This window comes from Seriola dumerili, unplaced genomic scaffold (genome assembly GCF_002260705.1).
Source record: "Seriola dumerili isolate Sdu_G_001 unplaced genomic scaffold, Sdu_1.0 BDQW01000068.1, whole genome shotgun sequence".
Classification (NCBI taxonomy): domain Eukaryota; kingdom Metazoa; phylum Chordata; class Actinopteri; order Carangiformes; family Carangidae; genus Seriola; species Seriola dumerili.
Window position 1 is genome coordinate 11,699,318 of NW_019174323.1, and position 9,263 is coordinate 11,708,580.

The 9,263-nt window shown below is 39.6% G+C and overlaps 2 protein-coding genes across 3 annotated transcripts; both read right to left on the reverse strand.

Annotated features, from left to right (window-relative positions):
* Positions 1-26: 26 nt before the first annotated feature.
* On the reverse strand, positions 27-3,429 carry LOC111219749 (synaptotagmin-1-like). Its single transcript, XM_022742516.1, has 8 exons — positions 3,231-3,429; positions 2,130-2,305; positions 1,934-2,032; positions 1,617-1,784; positions 1,073-1,240; positions 746-863; positions 475-608; positions 27-365 (listed from the first exon to the last, which is right to left on the reverse strand). Exons 1-8 carry the CDS (start codon positions 3,427-3,429, stop codon positions 156-158), a joined length of 1,272 nt encoding a protein of 423 aa, XP_022598237.1. The 3' UTR covers positions 27-155.
* A 2,332-nt stretch (positions 3,430-5,761) lies between these two features.
* Positions 5,762-7,958, reverse strand: LOC111219752 (ferritin, middle subunit-like). 2 transcript variants are annotated; one of them, XM_022742518.1, is made up of 5 exons: positions 7,829-7,958; positions 7,132-7,235; positions 6,841-6,987; positions 6,616-6,741; positions 5,762-6,346 (listed from the first exon to the last, which is right to left on the reverse strand). In XM_022742518.1, the coding sequence occupies exons 2-5, from the start codon at positions 7,231-7,233 to the stop codon at positions 6,197-6,199; spliced, it is 525 nt and encodes a 174-aa protein (XP_022598239.1). In that variant the 5' UTR covers positions 7,234-7,235; positions 7,829-7,958; the 3' UTR covers positions 5,762-6,196. The 2 variants fall into 2 exon arrangements, with proteins under 2 accessions (XP_022598239.1, XP_022598240.1); XM_022742519.1 differs by lacking the exon at positions 7,829-7,958 and adding an exon at positions 7,369-7,500.
* Between the last annotated feature and the right edge of the window lie 1,305 nt (positions 7,959-9,263).

The following is a 9,263-nucleotide window of genomic DNA, read 5'->3' on the forward strand; positions in this document are numbered from 1 at the left end:
TATCAATACATCACACCCGCACACGTACAAACATATTAAGTACCTCAAAAGAAACAGAATGTATGGAAAACTGAACATGCAAATTGAGAAAACATAAGGGTTAACACAAAGAAACATATCAGCAGTATGTTTCCTGAACCAAGGCAGGAGTGACTCTAGCGAGGTTTTGCTTTGACTGCTGCATCAACTTCCTCTTCTGGCAGAAGAGTGTGCCACTGGGCTACTGGACGTCTAGGATTGGCCAGCATGTCTGACCAGTGTCTCAGGCCGACTCCTGTAGCTCCATAACCCATGAAGGTCTTTCCAATGGGGTCATTGCTCCCAAGTTTATCATAGTCAAACACTGTGATGACGACCTGTACTTTCTGCAACAAAAAAGAAAAATGTGTTGTCAAATATTACATTTATTCCCTACATCGACACTTACTGTCTGTTACATTTCAAACTGATAATTGATGTGATGACACAGCCTACCTGTATCTGCTCAAAGGGGACATCAAAGCTAAAACTTTCATTAAAGTAGGGATTGAGTGTGTTTTTCTTGACTGTCGTCTTTTTCTTCTTGATGCGTTTTCCATTTTGCTGTAGAACAATCTTCACATATGGATCTTGCGGAAATGGAAAAGAAGGTGTTATAGTTGTGTTTTGTGGGGCAATTTAACTTCTTCATGTCACCGATCTTTGCTGAAGAAGTCCATTTTTAATGAGAAATAGAAACAAACATCTGAGATAGAGCCGAGATTACCTGACAAGCCACCAACATCCATTTTCTTCAGATTCTTTGCCTCCATGATGTTCACTGTCAGTTTCCCAGCAGTGGGTACATACCGTAAAGAAATGCAAATATCACCCAGTTTTTCTTGCTGAAAGGAAATAATATGGATTACTATCATGTCTCATCAAATGAAATTGCAGACATTTTTTATAAAACTGCATATCATATATTATTTAGTTCTAATAAATACCAAAAAAGTATATATTTTGAATATTTTTTATCAATGCAATTAATGCATTAATCTTCTAAATGTGCTTTGATTGGAACAAGGTGAAATGAAAACACAATACGTCATACCTCTTCCTTCTCACCACTCTCCAAGTCTCTCCATTGTTGCATTGGTTGGCCCAAATCAACACTGTTCATGGGAATCTTTATCTCACCAATCATATCATGCTTGGAGAAACGGTCAAAGTCAAAAACTTGCAGCACCAAAGTCTTTCCGCCCAACTCTGCATACGGGATCTAGAAAAGAGAAGTTATTACAACATTGGGATGTACAATAGGCGAAGGAGGACAGTAGACAATTTTGTTTACATGTAACAAAACGTACAAATTCGGGCAATAACAAAGAACATATAGTGACGGGATACAATTAAAAACATACTGCAGGAGGAGGAGGGATACCTTGACAGACGCCATTCAGGGAATGAAAGACTAAAGACGAGGGGGAGTAGAGACATAGGCCAAACTTCTGCCTCATGAGGGGTAAAAAGTGATATGTCATCAACAACCTGGAACACCAACACAAGCTGTGACGGAGACATAAAGAGAAGAGAAAGAACAAACAAAACATAGACAACATCAAGTCAACGAAGTTACGGTGTCAGGTGCACCGTACCTTGAAGATGAAAGTCTCGTTGAAAACAGGGCATAAATTCTTGCGTTGAACCTTGGTCTCGTACTTCTTCTTTTTGTCTGGCAACAAAAAGACTTTGACATAGGGGTCTGAGGTTCCCCCCATGTCCATAGCAGCAAGGTCTTGAGCCTGAAGGATACCCACTATGAGCTTTGGAGGAAAGAAAATAGGTGTCAGAATGACCAGTGTAAGGCAAAGGTTTAAATGGTCATGAAAATTGTGTAGGAATTTATTTCTGATAGTTGTAGATAGACTTCCAATCATTAATATGAATGATTTTGTTTCCACACAGCACCTACCTGGGAATCTGTGAAGTTGTAGTCCAAGGAGAACTCCAGCTTACCCAACTTTTCCTGTTCTTTCTCCTCTTCCTCCCCTTCCTTCTTCACCTCCCCCTCCTACAAGATGAAAAAAAACATCAGTGCGCTGGATAATCATCATGAAGATCTATATCAGGTAAGATCATGGAATTATGGATTATTGGAAATCATATACCTTCTCTCCAGCCTCTCCTTCACCTTCCTTTGCTTTTCTGCGGCGTCCTGCCTTCCTTTCCCTTACTTTCTTTGGCTTTTTCTTTTTCCCAAAGCATTTTTTGAAAATACAGAAGATGAAGCATGCCACCAATACCAGGACCACCACAACAATAGCTCCTACTGCCCACATGGGAACTGCAAAATAAAATAGGTGTATTCACTCAATGCTTATTAAAGGCAGAAGGGAGTGGAGGTCTGATCACCTGATGTTATTTACATTCATAATAGTAACATCATGTGGAAAAATCCTGACACTCAAACAGCAATAACAACAAAAATCCCAACAAAGCAAAATAAAAAACGTATTTGAATCTGATCTTCATTTAGACATGCTAAGTTTGAAACACTACCCTCTCTATCAAAGGCTTTGTAAAAGCTTAATGGTCTTTTACATCAGGATTTTCAAGAGGATTTAAATCTTTACATCTTGAGATTACATCATTGAAAAATCCACTTTGGTAAGTCAGTTTACCTCTATCATCTACATCAGTTCCAACAATATCATTGAACATAAACTGCTTTTACAAAGCAGAACCAAGGGCAAGATGCATGATATCACTTCAGTAAAAAATGACACTTCTTCACTGCTTTATCTGGGGACAGTTTGCTGAGCCTGCACGTGTGTTGTCAGCAACACCCCCCACCACAATCAGATAATAACACACTCCCAGCTGGGAGTGGCCCTATTCAACCGGAGCCACCAACAGGACTGAAACAGTTTGTCATTAAGTGCTTTACTCAAGGCACCTCAGCAGTAGTTATTAAAGTTTGAAGGGAAAACAATTCTTATTGCAATTTTCTACTGAGATTCAAACCTCAAAAACACTCTGTCAGTAGCTCAGTGTAGGAATTTTCGGCTTATATCTACAACATCTTGAACCTTTAAGAATGACTTAATGTTCATAAGAAAAAGCTTGTCTGAACTGATCGATACAAATGTTAAATAATATTTATATATCATGATGTGAAGTCTGTATAGGGCTGGATTTCCTCCTAAAAATAACCAAAGATACACACTTCATTTCAACAAGTAAAGTTTTGTTTTCTAGAAGTTGCTTACTTGGCAGATGACTGAGTTCATTCATGAACTTGTTCTTCATATGGTTGTAGTCGTGCCCAGGGTGATGTTCTGTATGGGAGTGCTCATGGTGTTCTGAATGGGAGTGTTCATGATGAACGGGCTCTGTTGCTTCCTCGGGCTCTGGTTCAGACGGCTCTGCAGCCCTCCGGGCCCGGACCCCAGCACTGACCAACCTCATGTCAGCTATCCAAACAGCAGAATCAGTGCAGTGTGTTATTCAGGTTGTGTTAGTCTGTTATGCTCTCTGTCAAGTTGGCCCCTACAGTGAGAGATAACACAACTTCGTATGTATCCTGTGTAATCCCTATGTCCATGCGTTGCAGTACAGTACGAGAGCAAAGGACATCTCTAAGCCAGATGCTCAACATGGCTGACACTAATCCCTCTGTTACTCTCATTCTCTCTGTCATCTCCCCCACCCCATAACCCACGCTTTCACTCCCACGTTCGTCCCATCCCATTTTTCTCTCGTCACTGTCGATGCATGTAACTGGATTAAACTCTGGTGGCCAGTACTACAATATTAATCCAAAATCCCAGATCCTCGAAGCTTGAATAAATAGGGGTTTGTCCCCTCTCCCACAGCCACTATTTGAGTCCCTCTTTACTACCTTGGGGAGTTTTCTGGAATGACTACTCCTTATTATGGCATTTTAAAGGAAGCCCAGTATAATATGGCTAACACTGAGGCCAACACCCCATGAATATTTATCCCCACATTTTTATTTAAATAATTTTCAGAATATACTGTACATGTAATATGTAAGTCACAAGAAACGTTTTTGACTGGAATCAGAAATAGATTAAAGGCCATAGTAATTGTCTTGATGGTGAACAAAATAAAATCATTACTGGCATCTATTTACATATAGGTAACTCTTATCAGCTGCTTCTTCGGGGGTGGTGGTTATGTTCAGATTCATAAGAAACTAGGAAAAATCATTCACATCAAAACAACTAGTCAAGAGGTCAACCACTCAAAACCAAAATGTGATTTTATCATTAAAAAAGTCTAGCTTTTTCTCATTGGTTCTCAATGTATGGCTCTTGCGCTTGATCAAAACACAAATGTTTGCATATGCATATTTATCTTACCTGTTGATATGTCCCTTTAATTTCTTCAATACCCAAAGAGCTGTTGGGGCAACTTTTAGTTGTAGAACAAAGTGTATTTCTTGTTGCTTCCCTTTTGTCCTGTTGGAGCCCTCATGCACCCATCGTCTCTTCAGTGTGCTGACTGGCTCTCTGCAACCCTTTCCATCAAATCTAAAGCACTGGCAAATCACTAGAGCAGCGTCGTGATTTAATCCCCCCTACCCCTCCTCCCGATATTAGAATGCTGACAACACATCTGTTGCTTTATGTCTCTGACTGAAGATGCATGGAGAAGGTGCATTTCTTATATTGCTGCTCCACTGTTAACGGTTTCACACATACTGAACAATTTAAGGCTTTTCGTTGTTGAGTGGGGAAAATAATTGTTTACTAGACTTGGAACTGGAACTGATGAGGCATGGCAGTGGTGGTTGTGTTGATCCATTAGACTGAAGAGATTGTAGTGCATCCGGCACTTCACTAATCCCCTCAGCATAGCTGTCCTCGCAGTCAATCGTCAATCCACCAACGACTTCCATTGCGAGTGGATATTCCAGCCTCCCCATCCCTTGGCTTACCATTTTACTGTACAGAACACATACCCGCATTTAGAGCACTGTGAAGAGTAATCCCCAGGCTTGCTGCCACGTGTTTGCACTGCTACATCTGGAGGTCTCACTGGCTCAAATCCAACATACAACAGCCTCTTCCAATAGTTACCTTACTAAAGTGCAGAGGGAAACGAAATAGAAAAAACCAATACCACAACAGCAAAAATTTATTTTGAGCTTCAAAGCATGTCTTGTCAATACATGGCTTTTGTAGTCAGCTCAGTCAGCAACAAGCCCTTTTCTCCCTACAAGGGCACTCCAGTAGATTTAAAGTACACACAACAGTGCTGGACAACATTGTTCCATGTTCTCATTCGGTCACATTTCTTGATCAATGAACTGATTGAATTAATCAAGAAATCAAGCATTTATCCAGCATTTTCCCCCCACAACTGTACGATATTTGTATAATTTATCTAGGGTGTGTTCTAATGCTGTATCACTAAATTGCACCTGAAATAGTGACACAGTAAAATAGTGCCAGTGACGTAGTCTGTTGACACACTTCTGCAACGGAATATTATCTTTGCTTAAACGTATAATTTACGAAGAAGCAGCATGAGCATTTTTAACCACAAATTGTCTGGTACCCTAATGTTAAACATTAAGCTCCCACCCAACAGTGAGTAAGCAAAGTCCGACTGTTATCTCTACAGTGTCCTATAGACACAGACATGACATTAGGAAAAGCACAGAAGGTACGTTTAGACTGCATGACGAATCACATGACTTTCTGTCTGTACACTTGGACATTGAGTTTAACTTTTGAACTGGCTTTTTAAAAAAATGAACAAAAGCAAGATATCTGCATAATCTGACTTTATTCAAAGTTTCCATGATCTTCCAAATTTTTTATTGACTCAAAATATTGTGAATATAGTGGTTGACTCAAAATTGCTGGGGTTTTTACAAAACAGTAATGGAGGTTAAAACCTCTGACACAGTGGAATGCATGACACATGATACAACTGAGTCTAAATGAACAAGTGACTCTTTTTAACAGCTTAGGAAAATGGTAGTTTTCAGCACCATATTAGTGAGAACATTATTTCTCTACTCTGGTTTTCAAGAAAAATTGAGGTATTTTCTGTTATTTTGCTTAGATCTTCTCTTGTGCCGTGGGTACAAGAATGATGTTTGGGGTGTAAACAGGTGCAAAGATATTGTAGGAAAGGGGAAAAACTACACACTGTGAGGGACAGTTGCCCTCTTGACTCTGTTACTGTACTGCTGTGACCTTTACAGAGTGTGTTTATCGAAGAGGTATTCTCCCATAGAGCCATGTGTCTCAGACGCAGTGATGCGGGTAAGACTTCCAATGTAATCGCCCAGCTTCTTGATGGTGTCATGGCTATCATTGAGGAAGTGTTGCTCGAGGAAGTCACACAGCTATAAAAGAAGTAAAACAGAAAAAAGTAAAGTGTGAAATACTTCTATAAAAAACATGGGCAAATAGGTAATAAATTAAGACAGTTAATATTTAATAAACCAGTATACACTACTCAAATCTTCCAGTTTTATTACTTAATACATATTGAATTCACCCAAAAAAGTGTTTTAATGTGCACCAGTAGCCGTTTTTTTTCTTATCCACTATCTCACAGCTAAACCACAGGCTTAGAACAAGTGGCAGTTATATCTAACAGCACCAGACATACGTGAGGGTCAGTGTGGGTGCCAGCTCTGCGGTGCACATCGAGGATACATGTGTTGAGGGACTTCTGGTAGTCAAGGGAAAAGGACATTGCATCCAGACCACCTCTCCAATCCTCTCTACTTGGTTTCTAGAACAGAAAGTGGATATTTAATTGGATCAATGAATATATAAATCTCAATAATAATGGCCTGAAGATGCCACTTGTAACCTGACATTTTGGACTTACAGCAATAGTCTGAAGCAAAATTCGACCTCCTCTCATGTTTTGATATTCCAGCAGCTTCTCGGCTTGTTCCCTCTCCTTCACTGAGCGCTCCAAGAAAAAACTGGAGAATTTTGGCAAGGCAATATCATCCCTGTCAAAATACATCCCCTAGAAGAGTTGAATAAACAAAATATTTAGGGATTACAGTGCAGACATGTGAGAAGAAAGACCAATCCTAGCACATGGAGCAATGTCGAACTCCATAAACAGCATAACAAATTCTACTAGTAATACAGCCAATAGAAATTGTACCAGAGCAAGGTAGGTGTAGGATGCACTGAGCTTCAGGTTGATGAGTTTGTTGATGTCTGCTTCGGTGTCCGAATGGAGGTTTTGTTTAACCACAGACTGCATTTCTGAAAGACAGAGAAATACTGAAATAATGCAAATGATATTAGAGTAAACCAAATCCAGATTAAAGTGAAGCCTCTACTTACCCCTCAAACAGACAGAAAACAAAGGTTCAGAGGAAAAAGAAATATTTCTCACCTTTCCTTCTTCAGCCAACAAACTAAGCTAACAAACGTTTCTTTTCACTCGCCCTGTGAAGTGAGCTTATTAAAGTTCTGCACTCCTTTGCCAGACAGCTTTTATGCAACCGATGCTTTAGTAAAACATCAGCCAGACTTCTGTCATGTGTTGTGAAGTGAGTTCAAGTGGGCTGTAACGTTTCCAGTCAGGTAGCGAGATGATAATACTAACGTGAGTGCACTTTGTGGTGGACTGAAGCTTGGTTAACGTTGTCAGCCAAAAGACTAGTAGCCATTAACGCTATCTTAAAAAGTTAGTGCTCGAAGCTAGCTGAAGTTGTATGCTGACTGTTTAGTTAGCTAACATTAGCACCAGTTAAACGTTTAGCTAGTTAACGTGACCTACCAGAAAGCTATCCTATGTTAGCTGAGCCTGACTGAGTCTAAGGGTTAGTCAGTCTAATGCAGGTCAATGTTACCTTTGTCTTGTCGCTCACTTGCTCTGTGAAGATAACGCTACTCCACTTTGCCAGTACCGTGGCTGGCTTTGTCCTCTTGTTTACACCCGACGAAACAGCGATCCTCCCCCGGCTAGCGTAAGATAATCCCGTTTCACCACGGATGTAACTCGTTTGTATGTTCATACTCTGTGTATCTCTACTGCCACCCCTTGAGTTGGGGACACATTGCATATTTCAGGCCGTGAGAGTATTTCACGCTATATGGTCATAAGCAGTTAAGCATACATTGTTATATGACATATATATTAAAAGCCTGCATATGAATGTGAGCAGCATTCAGGGTTTAAAGTAATTCCCAAGTCCTGAGATGGATAGGAAGCCAGTGCGTGTCCTGGAGTGGAGGGTAATGTTGTGACAGGATCGAGTGGAGACTAGGATACAGGCGACAGAGTTACAGTAGCCTATGTATATGCTGCAGTCTGTTGAGAATCTGGGAGAATGGACCAAGCAGAGGAGAACTGAAACAGTTGTGATAAAAGTCATGGATGAGCTTTTCAGAATCAGTCCAAGAGAAAAGGGTTGTTTAGAGGGCAACAGATGTAATATTGAAATGCTAAGCAGAATGATTTTACAGGAATTCATGTTGTGGTTAAGTGTAGTGGTGCACTGTCAGCCTGAGTTTGAGTTTGATAGATTGGAGAACAGATATTACATTTTTGTATTGCATTAAGGTTTGAGGCCTTCTCTAATCTACAGTGGCCAGACCCACAAAATATTTTCTGTATTTGCACACTTGCACACTTGCATTTGTTGTACTGCAATGTTACATTTTTCATATAAAGGTTTCAGTTACACTAAAGTTTTCCAAAAATCAATTTTATTCTGTGCAGTTGTAAAATTTAAATATAAAAGGAGTAGATTCTATAGGATTTATTTTTGGTACTAACAAACTCAGGCTTTTAATATTTATTGACATTCAAAATTTTTGTTATCGTGTGTTTTAGACAACCCAACATTTATAACACATGCAAGTGGAAACACACAAGAAAAAAAAACCCCAAAAAACTGCACCATATTTAAGACTTTCATGTTTTAGTAACTTGTGTACAGGTCCTAAAATGTCAAAAAAACATAATCACCATCATAAAAAACAGTAAGTTTGCGCGAATGTTGATTAATATGCTTTTTATAATGAGCACGAGTTATGCTCAGTATCTAACAAGGAAGCTCATCAGTTGTTTATGAGTGAGATCATGACATGTTAAGGAAAACTTGAACTTCTTCCTCATATTTCCCCAATGGGCACTATTGAACAAAGTTTTCTTTGACAAATAGCATCTTTATTGCATGTTACATCATTATATGAGACCATAAACACTGACATCGATCGATGTTCCGCTAAAACTGGGTTGGTGATGTTTTCTGTTCACAGTTCCACGTACATCTCAACCAC